The sequence below is a fragment of the Manis pentadactyla genome, chromosome 16, assembly GCF_030020395.1.
Source record: "Manis pentadactyla isolate mManPen7 chromosome 16, mManPen7.hap1, whole genome shotgun sequence".
NCBI classification, from domain to species: Eukaryota; Metazoa; Chordata; class Mammalia; order Pholidota; family Manidae; genus Manis; species Manis pentadactyla.
This window is the reverse complement of record NC_080034.1, coordinates 9,894,646-9,917,103: the sequence shown is the minus strand read 5'-3', so window position 1 is coordinate 9,917,103 and position 22,458 is coordinate 9,894,646. Positions and strand designations below refer to the sequence as shown.

The following is a 22,458-nucleotide window of genomic DNA, read 5'->3' as shown; positions in this document are numbered from 1 at the left end:
GTGTTTTTACAGCAGCCTGTGCTAAGACACAGTCATTCTAGTGGATGTATAGTAGTATCTCATTGGGGATTTAACTGGCATTTCTGTAATGATTAATAATGTCTAGTATCCTTTTATATGCTTATAAACAATTTATATGTCTTTATTGGTGAAATGCCTATTCAAATATCTTGTTCATTTTTTAATTGTTAGTGTAATTAATGATTGATAAGAACTGTTTTAATGTTCTGATTACCAGCCCTTTGTGAGATACATGATTTGCAAATATTTTCTCTCTTTGTGGCTTATCTTCATTTTTTAAATTGTGTTTTCTGAACAACAAAGTTTTTGATTTTCATAGAGTTTTATCAAGATCTATCTTAGGAATAATGCTTTTGGTATTATATTTAAGAACTTTTTGTCTAACCCAATGTCATAAAGATCTGTCCTTTGATTTCTTCCAGAAGTTTTGTAATTTTATAGTTTAGATTTTGACTGATTATTTCAGTTAATTTTTGTGTATGATGTAAGGCTCAACAGCTGTTGTTATTGCTGCATGTGGTTATACAATATTTTTTAAAAACAACTGAATTAAACTGAATTGCCATAGCTGCTGAAAAACCAACGGACTATGAATGTACAAGTTTATTTCTGGTCTCTGAATTCCATGGCTCTATATACCTATCCATCTAAAATATCACACTGCCTTGTTTATTGTGTTTTGTAAGTTCTGAAATCTGACAGTGTGACTCTTTAATGTTATGCATTTTCAGAATTGGCTACTGTGGGTAAAACTGCAGTATTTTCAGAATCTCTCTCCTGGCCTTAGTGCATCTCCATACCAATAGGTGTTTCCAAGGGGTGGGAGAAGCAGTCCACCTCCATATCAACAGGTAGTTACATGGGTGAGCAAGGGCTTATCTGTACTGGAGAGGTTGGATGGAACTCTCTCTGCTTCTGCAGTGGGGTTGAGAGAGAGACGCAGGACGACTGCTTGTAAAAAATAAACAGATTTTTCCAACTTTATTTCTCCCTTTGACTGATTTCAGTTTCAAAGGTATTTTGCCCCAGGATCTCCCCCACCTGGAGTTACATCTACTCCAGATTCTTCACATTTCCACATAAATTTAAGTATCAGCCTGTCAATTTCTCAAAAAAAGAAAAAGGCTGTGGTTCGAGAAAAAACCGTCATAATTGCCATCCTTATGATATTATGTATTCCATTAACATAATATTGTAACAATCGATTAACATAGTCTATTATTTATTTAGCTCTTCGTGTCTATCAACAATTTTTTGTAGTTTTCAATGTGCAAATTTTATACTTCCTTTGTTCAATGTATTGTTTTCTTTTCCTTTGATGCTTTGTGGATAGAACTGTTGATTTCATTTGAATCATCTGTTTCTAGTTTTTATATTTTATATCCTGTATGATCTTATATCCTATAGCCCTGATAACCTGTTTATTAGTTTTATTTATCTTTACATAATTCCCTGAAATTTTCTATCCATAGGATCTCATGCCAGCTAAAAAAATAAGAATCTTAATTCTTCCTCTCCAGTTTGGATGTCTTAATTTGAACCTACTCCGTTGGCTACAATCTCCATCACAATGTTGTTTGTGTTGGTTACAGCAGACATTCTTGCATTGATCCTTATCTTAGAGGAAAAGCACTCAGTATTTCACCACTAAATATAATTACTGTTAGTGGTAGGCTTTCGAAAATACACTTTATCAGATTGAGGAAGTTCCCTTCTGTAACTGGTTAGCTGGAAGTTTCTATAGGCAATGAATACTGGATTTTGTAAAATAGATGATTTTGTGTGTATCTACTGAGATAATTATGTGGCTTTTGTCCTTTATTCTAGTAATATGGTATGTTATATGAACTGATTTCTTAACATTAAACCAATTTTGCATTTTGGGGATAAATCCCATTTTGTCATGGTGTACAATAAACATGAGGCTGGATTTAGTTCCCTAAAATTTTGTTATGGATTTTTGCATCTACAGTCATAAAGGTATTAGTCCATAGTCTCATTTCCTTATGATCTTTGTCTGATTTGAAGAAATTTGGGTGTGGGGTTTTCTTTGTAGGAATATTTTTAAAAACTAATTCAATTTCTTTACTTGCTATAGGGCTATTTCTTCATGGCTCTGTTTTGCTAATTTATGTCATTCTAGGAATTTGTCCACTTCATCTGGCTAATTTGTTGGTAGAAAATTCTAATAATGTTCCTTTCATAATCCTTTTAATTTCTATAAGGTCGGTAGTAATTTAACCTCTTTCACTCTTTATTTCGATTATTTCATCTTCCCTCCCTCCCTCCAGTCTCCCATCCCTTCCTCCCTTCCCCTTGCTTCTCTCCACGTCCCCCCCTCCCATACCTCCCTCCCTCCCCCGTCCTTCCTCCTCCTTCTCCCCCCTCCACCTTCTCACTCCTCTTTCCCTCTAACCCCCTCCTCTCTCCCTTTCAAACAAGCTTGATTTACCCATTTTTCAAAAAGAATTATTTTTTAAGGAACCTACTTTTTATTTTTCACTATTGTTTTTCTGTTTTCCATTTCATTGATTTCTGTTCTAACCTTTATTTTCTTTTTTCTGCTTGCTTAGAGTTCAGTTTGCTATTCCTTTCCTAGTCTCCTAATATATAAATCTAGGCACTTCAGACTTCATTTCTAATAGACTTTTTTTCTAAATTCCTCTAATGGAGAAATAAAGATGCAAATTATCTCTTATGCACTGCTTTAGCTAGCTGCATCTCATAAATTTTGATACGTTGTTTTTTTATTTTCATTCAATTCAAAACATAACCAAGCTTGGGGAGGGAGAGTTTGGAGGGAGAGGTAACAGACCTAGTACAAAACAAGTACTACTGTCCCTACCAGTTTTTAAGTATAAACACTTCTCAGTCGGTTGTACACCTTTGGTTGATTTTCAAAGCACTGAAGTTGTTCTGTCAATTTTTTCTTGCTTTTTGGGGAAAAGGATCTACCAGTCTTCTTAGTTGGCCATGTATAAAAATCACACTCTCAGATCATTCAATCTTAACAAACAGAAGTACACATTATCCTCCTCATTTACAGAACACTATAGACTTAATGTTTGTGATCCACAAAAATTCATGTTTAAATCTAATCCCCAAAGATCTTGTGTTTGCAGGTAAGGAGGTAATTAGGTCATGAGAGTAGAGCCCTTGGGAATGGGAATGGTGCTTAAAGACAACATGAGAAAGCCTGTCTCTCTCTGCTGTCTGCCACTTAAAGACACAAGAAGACAGCCATCTGCAACCAGGAAGCACATACCAGATCTGCCAGGACCCTGATCCCAGTCTTTCCAGCCTCTGGAGCTGAGACAAATAAATGTTTGTTTTTTAAGCTACACAGTCTATGGAACTTTTGTTAGAGCAGCCCAAACTGACTAGAACAGTAGTGAGAAGTGGTCAGATTCTGGATAAATTTTCAGAATCAAACACAGCAGAATTCCCTGCCATGTTTGATACAAAATGCAAAAAAATAACGAGTCAAGGATGACTCTTAAGGTTTTTGGACTAAGCAACTCTATCCTAGTTGTTATTCACTGAAACAAGACAATTTATAGAGTGTAACAGATTGAGGGTCAATTGTCTTAGAAATGTTAAATTTGAGATGTCTAATTTCTTGATAGAAATTATCAAGTTGACAAGTGGACTCAGGAATATGAAGTTTGAAAGAGGTCTACACAAAGGTCTGAACCTGGGAATCTAGCATATAGATGGTACTTAGAAGCAAGCAATAGTATAAGATCACCAAAGAACTGAGAAAGAGAATGGTCCAAGGATTGAACTCTGGGGCACATAAAGGTCAGGAAGAAGAGAAAAAATCAGCAAAGGCACTCAGAAGGCACAACAAGGAATGTAAGAAGGAAAATCAAGAGCAGGTGTCTTTGTCTCCTGGAATATTAAGGAAGTTTATGATATTAATGTGACAAATTAGCAGTTTCTTTAGAGACAGACCGCATAAGCCACACTAGCTACAAGTCCAAGAAAACATTTGTTTTCCTAATATTTCTGCTTGGAAACAAATTCTTAGGCCACTAAGTCTCAATGAGTCATTATCTACAGAATCTCTTGAGCGAACCTCCCCAGAACTGCCACTTAGAAAACTCCCCCTGTGATGAGGAATACATTCTTTCAAAAAGAAGGAGAGAAAAGTGGGAGACAGGACACAATTGTGTCTCAACAAAAAGAACTTTACAGACCTGAATTAAAAAAAAAAAAAACCCTCAAAATTAATCCCAGTCTATCTTGTCTAAAAAAGCAGTGAAATATATTAGAGATGTTTCCAAAACAGTAATCAGAAAGACATAAATTTGATGACATGCTAAATCAATTCTCATGTTATTTCCCCCATATTACTGCAATGAGAAAGTTATTTCTCTTGTACTCTTAGCTGATTTGAATTAAAATAGCAGCACATTTAATAACTATTTAGCACTAACCACATGTCACACTCCTAATACTATGAAGTAGGCACTACTTCATTGCCATTTCATGACTTCAAAGTCCAATGGTACTCTTTTCAAATTAGATACTAGGAGACTGTAAACCGTAAGTTCAAAATACATAGTAAAGACTCCAGGTACAATTTTTCAGCAATTAACCAATGGAGAGTGAGGCAAAACTTCCTAAGAAATCTCTTAGGTGGAACAGAAGTTTGAAAGGTTCTTGGTTCCTCTTATTCTTCCTTAGTTCCATAACTTAACTCATCTAAATACGCACACTCTTTAACACATTTCCTAATTTTCACTACAGAATTGTTTAATAGCAAAAAGAACTTAATAAACACTTAATAATCTAGGATTCTTTGAATAAGAGCATCCATACAATGGAAAACAATGCAGTGCTTTTAAAAAATAGACATATACAAGATCCTCATTGTAGCAGTATTTTAAATAGCCGAAAACTATATGACACAACTGATCACCAATGTTAGAATGGATAAACAAACCATTATGTTAATGCAATGGAATACTTTATACAATAATGAGAATCAACAAAGTACTGTTATCTGCAACAATAATGATGAATCTCAAATGTAATACTGAGCACTAAAGATGACAAATAGAAATAATACATACTATATGATTCAATTTATATCTACACAAAAAATATAGCCCCAGAATCAGTGTCAAGAGGAGAAACAATCTCTGGGAAGAAGTGATGGGACAGCTACAGAAGAGCTGAACACAATGGTCATGAACAATAGCCCAAACCTCCTTATGGTTTGGGCTCCCCCATTTCTACAACCCCTCCGTGCATGCAAAACCAAAACAAGTTAGGAAAAAATATTAAGTAAAATGAAAATCCACTTAAAAGAAATTAAAGGTAAGTAGATAGTGAAAGAATTAGAACTAAAAATGTCAAGAGCAGTTAGAGAAAACATTAAACATGTATAATAGATTACAATAAAAAGAATTTAAAGATAAAATTAATTTGAAACATAAAAACAGAACTCAGCTAAACACATACACAAAAGACAAAAACTTGCATAACAGCCTCAAACATGAGATTAAAACAGGGCTGAAAACAAAGAAGGCAAGAGGAGTTTTTTAAAAGAAAATATCAAAGAAGTTTGAAACACAGATGAAGAAATACATAAAAGCATTCAAAAGGAAAGAACGTCTGAGTCCTTCATGTTTGTGGGGTGGGTCCGCCATCCGCAGACGAGGGAGCCTCCTGAGCATAGGACCCCTATGAGCATAGGGCAAAGGAGCAGAAATAAACAGGCTTACCCTGTGATCCTTCTGCAAGCTCCAGGAGACTCTACCGCCTCTGTAGGCAGCTTCAGTGAGCTGAGGACTTAATAACCAATCAAAAGTGGGGAGTATCCAGTGGGTAGAGGCAGTGGTTAGCCTGACTCTACAACTGCCCAGAAAAAACACCCAGAGTTCCATTGACATAACAGGATCTCAAAAATGTGGTTTCCAGACCCCAGGATTAGCAGAGATCCTCTCAGGGTATCTGATACATGAAAATTATTTTCATAATAATATTAGGATGTTTGCCTTTCCACTAGCAGTTATTGAGCCTCACCACCAAGCAGTCACCAGCAGGGGGCACTTCTATTCAGGAAGTCCCTTTTGAAGAAGTAATAATTCTATTAGATGTCCACCCTTGAGGACACATCTTTTTAATGTTCTATGTGAAGGGAAGCATACATAAAGTGTACTTGTGGGAAGCACTCGTTCTGTTTCAATTCTGAGCTACACTAATCATTTTTTTCAAAGAACATCATGTTTACCAGAAAGAACTGACAGACCAGCAATCATTACCCAGACTTCAATATGAGGCAAACTTTTCAAGAATGCATAAAGTGAGCCCTGTCACCTCCAAGACAATATGTGACAGTATGTGTAGCCCATGATAAAAGCTGAGTTTTCGAGGGAAAAGTAGAACTTGTTGCAAACTTCAATCCACCATCCTGAGCCTCCTTTCCAATACCTACACTTTCCTGATAAGAACGGTGGGGATATGAACACAATGCCAAAGTAAATCAGAATCTCTCCGGATGTAATCTACTATTCCATATTATTTAAAAGGATCCCAGGTGATTTTGAAGCCTCCTGGGGGATTCAGTGCTGCTAAGCACTCCCACAGGTAACATCCCCGAAGTCATTTATCGTAAGGCAGCTCACTAAATGGTGAGCAGCGCCAAGTTTAGGCAGTAAGATCCACTCTGAGCCATTCACTAGCAAGGTAATCTCTAACAGCTCTAAATACCAATTTCTTTATCTGTAAAGTGTGGGAAATACCTCCCAAACACGACATTCATGAAAATTAAATAAAATGATGAATGTGAAAGTCCTGCACGATTCCTGGCAAGGTCAGACACTGAAAATGTGTCACTATGTTAGCAGAGATTAGATGAGCTACAGAATCTCACAGAGGGGATGGTTAAAAGTAGTGTTTTGGATTATCTGGAGTCCTCAGGATCCAGGAGAAAACATGTAATAGGCAGTTAGATAATATGTGGCATTTCTGAGCAGCAGCTGGGCTTGAGAATTAGTAACTATCTTGGAAGCAATACAATCCTTGTAGGCTCCTAGTGGTATGTCACCATCTGAGTCAAAGTCAAAGGCCTATTAGCTATAGTTAAAACAGAGTGGACTAACTTTATGACAACAACCATTAATATTATTGAATTGTCTTAATTCCATTCATATTTGTTTCTATTCATAACTTTGCTTCTCATGCAAACTTTTTCCCTAGACCAGTGTCTCAACTATCCTATCCCAAGGTAGTTATTTCTCATTACAACCCAGAATATCAAATCCTAAGAAGGAGAGAATAGTAAGGACACACTATCTTTGGGAGGATTAAGAAAAATTCTGAAATCATTTCCCGTAGATTTAATTCTATCCATGAAACCAGCTGGAAGGGCTGCATGAATTAACATTCCAGTTTAGAGGTCTTTGTAACCTTGGTCACAATGGATTAACCCAGTAGCCTCGAGGTTCAATGGTAAAATATGGTTCATGAACCTGGGCTGCACTAAAATAAAAGTTGGCTTAACTTGTCACTTGTTCTAAAGCAAAAATACACTTTGGTGTCATATAGGAGACAAACCCCTTCCCCCAAAATTATTTTTGAAGAAGCAGTCTAGATCCTTCCACTGAATTTGTATTAAAAAGGCAACATTCTGTATAATACAGCAACATTTCAAAAGTTTTAACTTAATAAGTCAAATTAATGAATTTATCAAAAATAATAAATTCTATGTTAAAATACCATAAAAATATTCCTAAAATCTACACCAAAGGGATAGAATTTCATATGTCCTACAAAGTTTGGATCACAGAGCAAAGGTTAGAGCCAAAGCAGCTAAATTAAAATCCAATGAAACCCTTGAAAAGATTAACCCATCAACAGAAACTTCTATGTACATTTTTTTTTGAATTTCCAATTTAGTGTCCTACTGGTATCTTACTCAACACCTTGATTTATTGCTGAAAAAAATGACATCGTGTCCTAACTCAGTACTTGTACATTTTTATAAAAGTATGAGTCTTATGTTTATTCAAAGAGAAAATATCGGACACATTTAGGTGGTTATTAAAAATCTTTTATAATCCAGAATTAGGGAAAGGAGAGGAAAAGAGGGAGAAGCCAATCAACCATGTGCCCTGAGTTAAACTGGCTCCTACAGTCCAGAAAGCTGATGATACAAGCACCGCAGAAAGTATACTCCACTAGTGTTAACACTTTAGTGTTAACTAAAATCAAACAGATTTCTAGAAAACTGAGATTGTTTAAATCAAGAGCGCAAGTAGGAAAGTGGTAATGGTAACAAAGGAAGAAACTTGAGATTTCAAGTAACTTGACTGAACCTCCACAAAGAAGTGCCACCAAGTGAACCTTTAGGAAGCAAAGTAAGTTAAGAAGATGCAGCATTGTGAGAACAAAGGCTCTATTACCTACTCCTGGTGTTGAAACAGTAATCTCAAATCCAATATCAAAATTAAAAGTTTATATGTAGCTAAATTCTACGTTTTGGTTAGCAACCCAGATAGGAAATAAAACAGAAAAATACTTACTGTAATAACCATATAATACAGTGTCCTCAATCTGTCTGCTGACATTAGCATTAGCCCAGTCCTAGGATAAAAAGGAAACAAGAGAAATATTAATGAAACACCGATTTGCTTAACAATTATGTAAGTTTTAATATAACTGAATATCACCTAAATATATCATTAACTAAAATAGGTATGGTCTATGCCTTCAAGAAGAGACAGGTAAGCAAACAGACAAATTTCAATAGGAAAATGTGGAGACATGATGACAACACAGGTCTAGGGAAGCCCTTAAGCAGGACGCACCTGACTCAGACTGAAGATCAGGGGTGGCTTCCCAAAACAACTCTAAACTAGATCTGAAGGAGGAAAGAGAGTTCTCAGAGGGAAGGAGGGAAAAACAGTAAATAAGAAAGGAATATATATGAAGAATTTGAAAAAACTGCAAGAATATAAATATAGATTCACTAGAGCTTTGGAAAGGGAAAGGGAAAGCAAGTGGAGGGGACAGACACAGCTTTGAGGGACTTGTAAGTCATGGTATTTGACTTTGTCCTGTAAGGGCAATGGAAAAATAATGATGAATTTCTATGCAGAAAGCGATAAACTGACTTTTTAGAAAGAAGATCTAAGAAGATAACTCCTATGCATTTATTCTGCATAAGTGTTCTTTTGTTATTAAACTTGGTAATGTAACTAGAAAATATAATTCAAATTAATCTTTTCAAATAAAAAACAAATCTGTACACAAATGATTCAAAACTTCTTCTTGCCCCATAAGAATGGAGAACAAAAGGAGGTAGAGGCACCCCTGCTGAAGCACCCACTCTTGGGAAAGCTCACCTATTTGCAGAACGTCAGGTATGTAAGTATCTGTGTATTTGCTGACCTTTACCCTCCTAAATTCCAGCCTGTGCCAAGTAATGTCCACTGATTTTTCTCCCAAGAGCCCTCTACCCAAAAACATTCACTGTAGCATTGTTTAAAATACTAAAAAACAATAACAACAAAAACTGGAGACAACCTAAATGTCCAAGGAAAAATGGTACAATGTATTATTGTACACTCATAACACGGAATGCCATACAAACAGTAAAAACAATAAAATCTCTATAAACTTCATATACAGATAGCCACGAAGTTTCTGAGTAAGGGGAAACAGAACAAGTTGCAATCGTTTTAACATGTGCAGTCTTTATCTAAGAAATGTAATGAAAAAACGCCCATACATATACAGAAAAATGAAAAGAAAAATGTAAACAATGCTGACCACAAGGGAGGGGAGAGCACTGGGGAGAATTCCATGCAATGACTGGAAATTTTTTCATCAATGATTAAAGTATCTAAATGAAACTGCATAATCTAACCTTCAGCTCCTAACAGTTGTGTTTCTTTAGTAACTTCTGCATCAAAACAGAAATTTAAAAAGATTTTTGAAAGTGGATAATTATATATTTCTCTATGAAAGCTCCCTACCACCTTCCACAACAACCCCATGAGGTAACACATTGAGAATCACTTAAAAATTATACTTTAAAAATGAAACATGACCCTAATCTCAGAAAAAAAAAAGTTACAAGTAGAAAGTATGCAGGTAACTTAAAGCCAAAGATTCACTTAAATGTAGTACTTTTTACCCTGCAAGGTTCTTTAGTTTAACCAAATTTGTGGCAATAAGAGATTATTGCTGTTACTATTTTAAAGCTACAAATATGTGTAAAATATACAACATCACTCACGTACTATTAGTGTATTTGGCTTTTATACACTGTTTTCCCTCCAAGGTATACAGTACTGTCAGAAAAGCTTAGTTTATGAAAACTTCCTTCTTTTACATTGTGAGAACCACTATGCCCTTGACACATTTTATAAACTGTTGCCTCCCAAAGTAGAGACCAAAAGGAACTTCAGAATCATTTAAGACCCAAGGAAACATGAGATAATCAAGAACTAATACTAGAGAATATTAAAGAACATTTCAGAAGAAGGAAAAGGACAAAAATTCTACAGAACAAAGACGTAGTGGGCTGCATATGTGAAGTTCCCTTTCCCATTCAACATGACCTTTTGAAACACTCGCTCAACTCAAAACTACCTGACTCTCCTCAATTTTACCTGATAACCTCACCTCAGAGCAATGTTTTCTCACTCAGGGCCAGTTTTGTCCCCCATGGGATGTCTGGCAAGTCTGGAGACCTAAGAGGTCAGCGGAGTAGCACTTAGTGGGTACAGGTAAACATCTGCTAAACACTCCCAATACAAAGGACAGCCCCCCACAACAAAGAACCAACCAAAAAATGTCAATGGTTGAGAAACACTGACTTAGAGGTCTCTGAATAATTTCAAGTCATAAGACAGCAGCTCGCTCAACTTACCACCAAATCTAAACCTGCTTCCATCTGTATTCAAATTCTAGGCCTTCAGCCAGGTGCACATACTACTCTTTATGGCCAATACTTCCCCTCTGAGACCTCCCAATCGTTATGCGTTCTCAAAGACATTGTACTTGCAATGATATTTCAACCCCTTCAAAAATTTCTCCCATTGTACTGAATCCTAATTAAACGAACTCTAGTAACTTCCATTAAACAACCATCACCACAAATAAAAAACTTCCCTTGACCCCACTTTTTAATTACCCCAGAGAACAAAACTTCTGAAAAGCTATCCGCATTCCCCTTCACTAATTCATTACATCCCTTCCACATTTAACCACCCAAACCGGACCCCGCCTGAAATTACCCCCATTCTCTGGTCATCTCTGCCCAAAGCCCAGTTACTTCTCTGCCCCTCTCACTACGCTTCTCAATGATTACCCTCGCTTCCCTCTTCTGTTTTTCTCCTTACCTCTCCAGTTGCAGCCTCTGCCCTTCAGCTGGCCTCTACCAAATGGAATACTCCAGTCCACGACCCAATGCCAAACCTCAACTGCTCGGTCTCCGCAGCGGCTACTCAGTCCACAGCTGATACGATGCATATGCCGGTGACTTCCAAGCACTTCTGTCCCATCCTGAGCTCTCCCTGAGCTTCAATCCTTACCTAACACCTCCATTTGTATATATGATAGGCAATTTTAAGGTAGCGTGTCCGAAGTACACCTCTTTTACATTGACTGAAAAGACATAAGCAGTCTGGCCCCCACCTATCTCTTGATCTCAGCTAGTAACGAAGCACAACCTCCAAAATTACACTTCAACCAAATAGGCCAAACTCATCCCTGCTACACGCCACCGAATCTGCTGCTCTTTCTCCCTAAAGCTCTCCCTCTGGCCCCTCAACTGACTGGGTACTACTCAGTAAGGTCTCATCTCAAGAAACCTCAGCAGCCTGGCCTACCTCAGCAATTTGGCCTTCCTATTCCCCTATCTGAATTATCCACAACTTGATTAGACTTTCACATCAATCTGTTGTATTTCCTCATAGAATGTATCACTCAGAAGTCAGCTTGTTTTTGTTCACTGTAGGTCTGGTCTTACAGAATGTAAGTTCCATGAGAAAAGCAACCTAATTTGTTTTGATCATTAATCTCCAGCACACACGTCAGGTGCATATTATGTGCTTAATAAATAGTCAGTGAATAAATGTGTTTAAGGTGCAGTGAAAAATGATATATAATTACCAACATTTGAGAGTAGGAATGAGGCATTAATAGACAGTTTAAACCAGGCATCTAATAACAACAGGCCATGAGGAGATTAGTCACTGCATTGGGAGGGAGTAAGATATGAACATTTCAGCTACTAACACACTAAATGTTTTGATGATATTATCTTAACTACTATTTTTTTTTAATTTTTACATGTATATAAAATAAAAATATTTGTTCATGTTAGCATCAATTCCTGATTTGTTTTGATTGGTACATTTTGTGAATATCACTATCCAAAGTTACTGGTCAAGTATACAATACACCTTCTAGATATTTTAAAAAAAAATTTTTTTTTAATCTAGAAAGCTAATTATTTCACAAAAACCTAAAAACAAATCACCTGGCTAACATTATTGTATAAGGCCATGTGCAGGAAAAAAAGGTAATGGAAAACAACTCAGGCATTGCTAAACGTGGCCCTGATAAGGAGGCAGGAAAAGCTAGGAAGGTAACCAAGGCAAGCAAGCAGGGAGCTGACTACCTGTTCAGAGAAAAGCCTGGCCAGTCTCTGCTCCTAAACCAAATGTTTGCAATCATTGACTTCTGAGTTTCCAAATAATTATACCTTTTAAGCAAGTCCCTAATCAGTTTAGAGGCTTCAAAATACTTGAAGTGGAAATAAAGAAAGTCAGAGAATACATACATTGTTTAGGAATAAGAAATGCACATTGTGAGAAATTGGAACACAACATAATTCATTGTGGAAAACAATGTCAACTTGTACATTTCTCCTAACTAATAAGGGTGAGACAGATTAAAGCCACTGTGACATAATTTTATTCTAATATGGCTAAATTTACAATGTGGCCCAAAGTCTGAAGAATTAATTCTTAAACACTTGTGCTTTCCATTCACTAAGTAACTCAAGACTTCATTGGTAACTTTTTGGAGAAAATCCTTTCTCCAGTTTACGGGGGAAAAGCCTTTTATTAAGTTTTTTCAGTTCTACTCTTGACCATTAGCATAGGGCAGCTTCAGACAAAAACTTGAATTTCACTAGTTACCTCAACCCCCCCAAAAAAAGAGGAAGAGAGAAAAGGAAAGAATGTTTCAAGATAACAAGTAAAAAAGTACAAAGTATTGAGGGCAAAAACCAATACATTTAAGCTCTGAGGTGACTAAACCAGAACTAAATAGTGACAACGAAGTAAATGAGAAGTAGGAAAAAAGAGAACATACAATTACTGAATAACCTAATAATAAATGAAAAAAGTTTGTGAAAAAAGGGAAAAAAATTAATATGCAATTTTTCCCTCCTAATTACTGGTTCCAGATTTAGATTTAACAAATATTAAATAAGTGCATTAACTATAGTTATGCACTTTCTTCTCTTAGAGGACATTTAATAAAACAAGTGCCCTAAGTTGTTATTATAGGTAAGACTTTTGCTTCTTCAGGTGGGTGAATTCTTCAAGTCTTGCTCAAACAAGTAGAACACATCTCACAACAGGTTAAAAAAACAAAAACAAAACACTAGTACCCAGAAAATAACTACTAGTTTAAGCATGGTCACAGAAAAACTGTATAATCTAAGAGCAAGTTCATAATTTCATGAAAATATTTTAGAAATTTTAAGATGAAAAAATTCCCACAAAATCTAAACAATTCTATATTTAAAACTAAAAAACTCCCATTCAACTAGTAAATACTCAAGGGATAATACTTCTTCTATATCTATCTATCTATCTCTGTATCTACATAGCACCCACTGAGAAAACACACATACACACAAACAATGTAGTGAACAAAGAGCTCTGGAGCCAAACTGCAGAGCTTCAAATCCCAGCTCAGCAATTACCAGCTGTGTGACCTTAGATAGGTTACTTCACCTCTCTGGACCTTGGTTTTTTACCCATAAGAAGAAGAATACTATGTATCTGATGGGGTTGTTTCGGAGATTAAAGAGTTAATATATGTAAACCATGTAGGACAGGGTCTGACATGTAATACATATTCAGTAGATGTTAGTGCTTTCACACAGCATTTAGCACATATTAGGTGTGCAATTACTATTTGTTAAATGAATGGCTAACCTACAGAAAATAACTGTAGTTTTCACAACAGTCTGATTATATCTAAAACCTAACTACAAAAACATTTTCAAACATTTGGCCCAATTCAGGAGCTTATTTGTAAGCACACATTACTGAAATAATTAATATATCACCCAAATACTGAAGTACCTACTGTGTGCTAAACCTTAGGGATACAACAAACAAGACACAGTTCTTGCCTCACAGAAGCTAAGCTTGTAAGGAACTTACAAGCAATCTGCATGACTGAAAGGGAACTCAGATCTTTCAATCCAGCAGCCCTCATTTTAAAAATGAGGGACCTGAAGTACAGGCAAGTTAATTGATTTGCCCAAAGATACAACCTAGATGGTTAAGAGTCAAGACTACAACTTTTAAGTTTTATAATTCCCAGTTTAGGGACTGTCTCACTATGCCATACGGACTCAAAGTATTCAATATGAAATAGATTGAACTCCTGATCTGATACTAACAAAGCCCTTCTAAATTACTTATTTACTGCATTGATGCAAATCAAATCAAACTTCACGGGAGCTATGAAAGGCACAAAAATAAAACCTATTATGATTACTTACTACATTTTCAAATTAACAAAAGGCATTCTTCACATTTGAAGGGTTGTAGGATCAACAGTTCTTATGCTAGCTAATGGCCTGTTCTAGTTTTCCATGTCACTTGTCACACCGTCTGTCTCTATGTTGCATTTCCACTCTCATTTACCCCACGGACACCAACAAAGCATAATATATAAACTGCTAAACTTAAAACACGTAATTGCCAAGACTTTGCAAGGAAAAAAATCATGTAGTATGATAATAATTACCTTAAATGTACCATTTTGATTTTTCATGTAAGAAACCAAAAATATATCCACTGGTAGAAGTGCTGATGTGATGAGTGCAATCGCCAGAGAAAAAATTGCTGTTATGGTGGAGACAACTTCACTTTCCCGCTGACTTTGGTATTTACGAACATATATCCAGCAGAATGCCAAAATAGCCTGAAACAGAACAAAAAGAAACACTTTGTTATTGCCCTGTGTATGCTCTAAAACTGCTTTTAGTACGTGTCTGAGTTTCCAATGGGAAATTCTGTCAAGTAAACTTTTTTTAGATGTGTAAGAAAGGTCCTCTCTATCCCGTATAAACTTAGACAAGATTTATCATTTTCAAAGCACATTTCATGAATGCAGTACAGTACCACTTAGGTGCAAAGATACAAAAAAAATTTATCAGTGACAGTTACATATCTCCTCACTGAACACAGTGAGCACAGCAACTATTAATGGATTCACACCATGCCACAGTCATAATTAGTGACACCTCCAAAGAGATGCCTCCAAGCCTTCCTGGAAAGGGCCATATCTGGGGTTAACTAATCCCTGGGCTGCTAAACTTAAAAGCATTGACTCATGAATTACTATTTCTCACCTATAAAGGCAACCGCACCTGATGAGCTTCCCAACTTGCTGGAGACCTCAAACTAAAGATCTCCAGACCACCCAGGACCAACTAGACAAGAAGCAATGGCACCTGACAGAGACAACTTTCCCAAGAGCCAGGACTATATAACCTCACAACAGACTCTTACTAATGCCTAATGTTCATGGAGTATTTAGAATAATCCTTATAGCAGACATTTTAGCACTCTTTAATCTTATTTGTAACCAGCAATTTTAACTACCTGAGTTTGTTTAATTGGTTTCAAACAAGAAAAACTTTCTGATCCTACTTACTGTTACCCAGGTTAGAGGAACTAAATGGCAGGGACAGTGTAATTCCAACATCCAAGCCATAGCAAGCTCTGTTAATCTTTCTGACCATTGGGATATGTCATTCTCAGCCCTCTACTGGCTATAAGAGATCAGGAGACCCTTAATCATACCCATTTATAATTTCACGTTGGACGATTGACTGCTTGTGGACAGCTGGGGAGTAACAGGACAATGCCTCCTGGAATATGTAACTTGTCCTTTTCTGTCCTTTAAATTCATTACTACAGACCATACAAAAACTAATCATAGAAATAAAAGCCTTCCGTTATAGAGGATTATCCAGATGATGACCTCTCTGCATAGGAAGTCCAATATGAATGGGCTTTGTCAAGGCTGTCATCTCCCAGAATTGCCAGGCCCACTGCCCCAGAGCAAATCTTTGGACACTTCTACTCCCGTTATCCTTGATATCTTTGTGCACTTGCTGCCCAAAGTGGGGTCTGTGCTATCACTAACATTTCTTGCCATATTGGATAAATACTTTCCCAACAGGTAGAATCACAAATTGTTAAGATTTCCAAGAGAGTCCCTAAATCTCTCAATGGAATTTCATCTTCCAAAACAGCTGGTTAGATTTCAGATTCTCAAATATTTTCAGTTGAATGTCTGGATGTGGGACCGTTCTGAGTTCTAGGTTACGGATCTCCTTATTCATTCCAGGACATAAGGTGTTTCTGTTTATATTTCCCCCTTTTGGTTGGGATCTCCCCTTAGAAAGCAATGATGATCAACTATTTAGGCTAAGTTGTCAGAAATATTTGGTCCCTTATTCGTCATTGCTCAACTTGTTATTTATTCATCATTACCAAATGTCTTATTTCCTCTGTCAAAACCCAGATAATAGTTGCTCAAAACTAGAGATGATTAAATTTTCCCTCCTGAAAGTCACCTTCCTTCAACTGAGCTCCTGATTAACAACTCTGGGTAGCAACAATGCCTAAGGCCCACTTCCCCATCACCTCCTTGTTGCTCAGAGTGGCCACTGCCCCTCTGACTATGACCCCTACTCAAAAACACCTCTTTTCCCTGCACATGGGACACGACATACGGCAACAAGGGACCAAATATTCCTGACAACTCAGCCTAAATAGTTGATCATCATTGCTTTCTAAGGGAAGATCCCAATCAAAAGGGGGAAATGTAAACAGAAACACCTGAAATGGAGCCTTGACCATCAAGGGGCCCTACAGTGCAGCTGGAGGGCCATTGGGAAAGTTGGTCTTACGCACATCCATACCTAGACAAAACACGAACTTTTGGACCCTACCAACTTCAAGTGCCTACAGCCTGTTGCAGTTTCCAGAAAGAGGCTTATTGTCCTGAACTCTAGTCCAGCAACTAACCTAAGAATCTATCCTGTATGGACCAGGGTTAGTTATTTTTGTCTTGAATCAATCATACTTCTTTCAGAACAACTTACGTAAGCCTGTAGTTTTTGCCTTTATAATCTCTGTCTTTCTCTACCCACCTCAGAGCACATTTCAGGTCCCTTCTAAGTCTATGTCTCCCGGATTCGAATTCCTAAGGACCTCAAATACACATCTGGTCTGCTTTGCGGCCTCAGTTCTTTCTTGCTTGACACTCTATATGAGCTCTAAGGCAAAAGCTTTGTTTTGTCTTTTTACTCTTTTTCAACAGATTCAACAGTTACCTCCCTTCCCAGTATCCTAGTTCAGGAGACTGAACTGAACTAATAATGCCAACCTAACTAGTTTCACAACTTCTAAATTCTCCTACTACAATCAAGATATAAGAACAGTTCCATAACCAAAGGAAAATCCCCTTTTGTAGTTAACCCCCCTCTCAACTCTCCAGCCCTTGATAAACAGTTATCTGTCCTTATAACTTCCACTTTTTCTAGAATGTCATAATGTACTATTATACTGTATGTGGTATGGTATTTTCAATCTGGCTTCTTTCACTTAGCATAATGCATTTGAAATCCATCCAAGTTGTTAACATGTAATTCCTTCAGACTGCTAACATTTCAGTTGGTGTCAGACAGTAGGAAAATACAAAGTGAGAAGAGAATGTAGACTTTAGAAAGTAGATGTTGAAGAAAAAAGGAAAAGGGGGGAAAAAAGCCCTAGGTTCAAATTCTAGCTTCACTATTTACTAATTTATCGTTGTTTTGGTAAGTCATTTTTCACAAAATGTTACATATGCAAATATTTTAATTGGGCCTGCTTTTAAATGAATTCACAAATATTTAACACATTCCTCAAATTATCTGGAATTATTTTGAGGTCTTACCTTTCTGTGTTAATACAAAGTGTTCGATACATTTTTGTTGGATTTCAAGATCTGCACTTTTACAAAGCTCAAAGGGACAGGTGTCGCTGCACAGGAACGTCTGCCAACAGCCAGCAAACAGGCAGGGAAAGGGCAACCCAAACCAAACAGTTAAGCCAGAGGCTCCCGAATTTTGGGGGCTCGGTATCCCTTTAGTTTTAAAACTGAGAACCCCAAAGAGCTTTTTGTTTATGTGGGTTAAATAAACCAATGTTTCATCCATAAAAAATTGGAGTAAGAATACTTCTTTATAGCAGATTATAACGATTAAATGCGACGTAAAGAGTTGAGCATAGTGCCTGGCCCAAGTTAACTGCTTGGGGGAGGCAGAACATGCACCCTGGATACTGGCGTGAGTAGAAAGGGCTACAGTTTGGCCCTACGCAGGTTTCTACACTGATCAAGAGAAACAGGAGTGCGTGAAACCTTGAAGTCAGAACGGACAGCGTACATCATCAAGGCAGAATCCCACAGTGGGTAGAGACGGCGGGATACTCAAAAACCTCGAGGGTAGGGGGCACGGCAGGAGACGTGTGGAGAGCAGAGGCCCCCCTCCCAGTCAAAGACACCCGCGCCCACCGAGCTCGCGAAGACCGGGCGCTGCGGCCCCCACTGGGCGCCCCGCCTCCGGCACGGAGCCCGCCACGCCCGGCTCAGGCCGAGGGCCTCCTCCGCACGCAGCTCACCCGCCCCGGGGCCCAGGCCTTCAGGGCGAGCGTTTCAGAAGTGGAAGCCTGCGTTTTACTTGTCACCGAGGAAAAGACAGCGACAGCGGCCGCACCTCGGCGCCTCCGCCCCTGCGCCTCACGCTGAGGGCCCCCACCCCCACAGCCCAGCTCCCGGCGGGGCGGGGCGCCGAGGGTCTCCCGGGCTCGGAGAGGCCAGCTGCGGTGCCCCTCCCTCCCTCCAGCCGGCGCGAACACCGGGCCGCACCGGGCGCCGCCCCTACCAGCAGCGAGAGGCCGAATATGCACCAGCCGATCACCAGCTCCGCGGAAGCCGCGCCGGCTGCCGCCGCCATCTTCGCTTCCGGCCCGAGCGGCCTCCGGTGCCGAGCGCGGGGTAGGGGAGGGGAGCGGGGAGAGTGCGAGGGATGTGGCGCCCGCGCACCCTAAAGGTTAAAGGGGCAGCGGGGTTGGGGGGGGGGCGGAGCACGTGGTTGCCAAGGAGACGCGGCCCTCGAGCGTCCCCTGGCGCCGAGCCGGGCGCGGGCAGGGCGGCGGGAGCGGCCCGGGGTCGGGGCGCCCTGGACGCCGTGACGTCACCCCGCTGCCCCGGGCGCGGGCAGGGCGGTGGGAGAGGCTCAGGGGCGGGGGAGCGTCCTTGGGGCGGGGCGCCGCCTGGGGCGCCGTGACGTCACCCGCTGCCCCCGCCGCGGGGCGCCTGGCAGGTCCGCACGCGTGTTGCCTGAAGGCACCTTAACGTGGCGGCGTGTTTGAACCGGCCGAAGGCGAAGCACCGCGGGAGCCGGGCAGCTCCGCGAGCCCCGAAGTGGCCTGTACCTGCAGATCCGAGTCAGCTTTAGGGGTTTCTCCCTCCCGGGAAGGAAGTTTGTCCCTAGTGCCCACAGCAGGATGGGCCACGCCATAAGCAGAGCTCCTCACCAGTTGTGGCAATGACAGAAGAAAAAGCGTACCAGCTGCCCAAATGACTTTCTAAATTGCTGGTATTGGGGCCCAGGCTGAAAAACTGCTGGGCTAGACCCTGCCTTCTCACGTGATGTTACGACCTTTCTACTTGGATCTGTGTATGTCTGCGAATTTCCATTATGGCTTTATACTCCAAAGGTATTTGAATCTGTGAAAATATTCATAGTGAAATTCAGGTTGTCATATACTTACATGTGAACAAAACACATACTGCCATAGGCCAATAGTGAAACAGAAGGAAATAGCTCCTGGGATAGCTTGCCTGGGTACCCTGCAGTGGGGGTGCGTATTTAACCACTGAATTAAACAAACATAACTTGTAATAGAATCAATGAACTAATTTCACTGTCTCTTTACAATGTCCCCTACCTAGGACCTACTTCCAGCTGCTGGCCTGCAGGGTGGGAGGAGTGGAGTGGACTCCTGTCCGGACAGTGAGAGAAAAAGAAAAAAGAGAAGACAGTGTTAATGTGAATTGGTACCACTGTAAGCTGGCTTCGTGCTCTCTGGACCTGCAAAGGTTTTAATATGATTCTCCTGGGGGGCATTCACTTGTCCCTAATCCTCCCCTAGGGTCTCACTTAGCTTGGAGGAGAGGTTTGAGACAACCCCAGGCCACGTTTCCCCTGTCCCCCACAATCCCAAATCCTCTCTATAGGAAATGATCATGCATACCTCTCACCAACAACCTTTGGGATCACGGGCCAATCCCAGTGTAGCTTCACTCTCCTGCTTCTACCATCAAAGCAATCAGCCCCTCTTGGATGTCCTGGAGGAAGTCAGCCTGCACTCCATAGTCTGCAGCACTCCTAGGCCTGAGTCAGTCACCAGATCTCTGTCTCTCTCAATTACAGGGACAGTATTCCAAGTTCTCCAAGTAGCATCCTTGAGGCTTCCCTTACTAGGCCAAGGGTTAGATGGTAATATTCCAGCCCAACCTTCTCCTTCCACATATGCCATTCCTTAGGGTTAGAGGTGGAGAGCCACAGACCAGCAAAATTCTCAGGAAAGAAATCTGTTTAATTAGTCTCTCCATTCCAACCCATTTATTGATGTTTTATGTCTGAGGGGTCTAAGAATTGTAAAATAAATCATTTCACAGCCCTTTTTAATTCTGCAGAAAGAGGAGAATTCAGTTAGAAGGGAGACAAAGAAGGAACATAATCTTTCCTGCCAGTTCACTTTCCAGTGTGAAAGTGAGCTTTTACCAAGACTGGACTGAACCTTTTTAATATCTGATGTTACCTTCATCAAGTTAAACCCGTTTGGTAAACTGGTTTAACCCTTCCGCTGACTCTGAACACATAAGTGGTGGAATACTATTATGCAGTTGCTTGATTTTTCACACTGGAAAAGCCTTACAAGTGTCTATTGCTGGCAAGTGGGGCTACGTACGAGTAGTGGTTTGAATCAGAAAATTGGGACGGAAGGGTCTAGACGGGTACCTCTCTCCATATCTCCCTTCTTCAGCCTAGTCAGGAACTACGATTCATCTAACATACACACCCGACCAGCAAGGACTGAATACCTCCTGAAAATCTGAGAAGCCTTTAATTACAGACCACAGTTCTTTAAAAATAATAATCTTTATCAGTTGTTTATGATTATAAAAGGAATACATGCTTATTTATAAAATTTCCAGACATAAATAAATGGAAACCGAAAAGGTTCTAATGAATTGACACAATCCTCTTTACCCCAAGATACTTGCCTTGAAGAGCTTCTGAGTTTCTGTGTAGACATTCTAATGTGTTCCATGAAGATGTAGAAAACCAAAAGATGGTCCTTTCCTGCTCCCCTGGTGCTATAGAATGAATATTCGTGCCCCTCACCAAATTCATCTGTAAATCCCAAAGCTCCAAGTGATGGTATTTGGAGGTAGGGTCTTTGGGAGGGAGGTACTTAGGTCATTAAGGTAGAGCCCTCATGAATGGTTAGCGCCCTTATGGAAAAGACCCCAGAAAGTCCCATTGCCCCTTCTGCCATGTGGAATTGCAGTGAGAAGATCACCGTCTATGAACCAGGAAGCCAACCCTACCCAGACAGCTGATCTGTTCGCCCCTTCATCTTCCCAGCCTCCAGAACCATGAGAAATAAATTTCTGCTATTTATAAACCACCCAGTGTATGGTATTTCTGTTATAGCAGCCCAAACAGGTTAAGACACGATGAGTTACTGTAGAATGCCCTTGCCCCACCCCCAACTGAACAACCCATAAGAAGGTACCAGGATTTCTTTTCCATTTTAAGTTCAAAGAAATGGCCATATACAGCCCATCATTCTTGAGGGGTTTAATAAGAGGAGATTCTGCAGAAAACCTTCTATAAAAATCTAGACCCTCTGGGCTATGTTAAGAGGTCTAGAGACCTTTGGAGGAAAGCTAAATTTATAAGGGAAAATATCCTCCCCTTATTCCTCCACCCTTCAGCCGTTGCATAGTCCTCTTCCCCTAAAGTCAGTGGGAGGAAGACACACAGGACCATGGCCCTAAGGCTGGAGGGTGTGGCCTGAATGTTGGGAAGGCCCA

At 39.6% G+C, this 22,458-nt stretch overlaps 1 protein-coding gene and 1 long non-coding RNA gene across 2 annotated transcripts in view; one reads left to right on the top strand and one right to left on the bottom strand.

Annotated features, from left to right (window-relative positions):
* LMBRD1 (LMBR1 domain containing 1) overlaps positions 1-19,545 on the bottom strand; it is a 102,372-nt gene extending 82,827 nt beyond the window's left edge. Inside the window, exons 1-3 of the mRNA XM_036916252.2 lie at positions 19,232-19,545; positions 15,040-15,216; positions 8,556-8,616 (exon numbers count right to left, since the gene is read on the bottom strand). Coding sequence (XP_036772147.1) covers positions 8,556-8,616; positions 15,040-15,216; positions 19,232-19,303 — 310 coding nt within the window. The 5' untranslated portion in view covers positions 19,304-19,545. The remainder of the gene's footprint in view (positions 1-8,555; positions 8,617-15,039; positions 15,217-19,231) is intronic.
* Positions 19,546-19,662: 117 nt separating this feature from the next.
* On the top strand, positions 19,663-22,049 carry LOC118927720 (uncharacterized). Its single transcript, XR_005030932.2, has 2 exons — positions 19,663-20,069; positions 20,305-22,049. It is a non-coding gene; the product is annotated as an uncharacterized LOC118927720 (long non-coding RNA).
* The last annotated feature ends 409 nt before the right edge of the window (positions 22,050-22,458 follow it).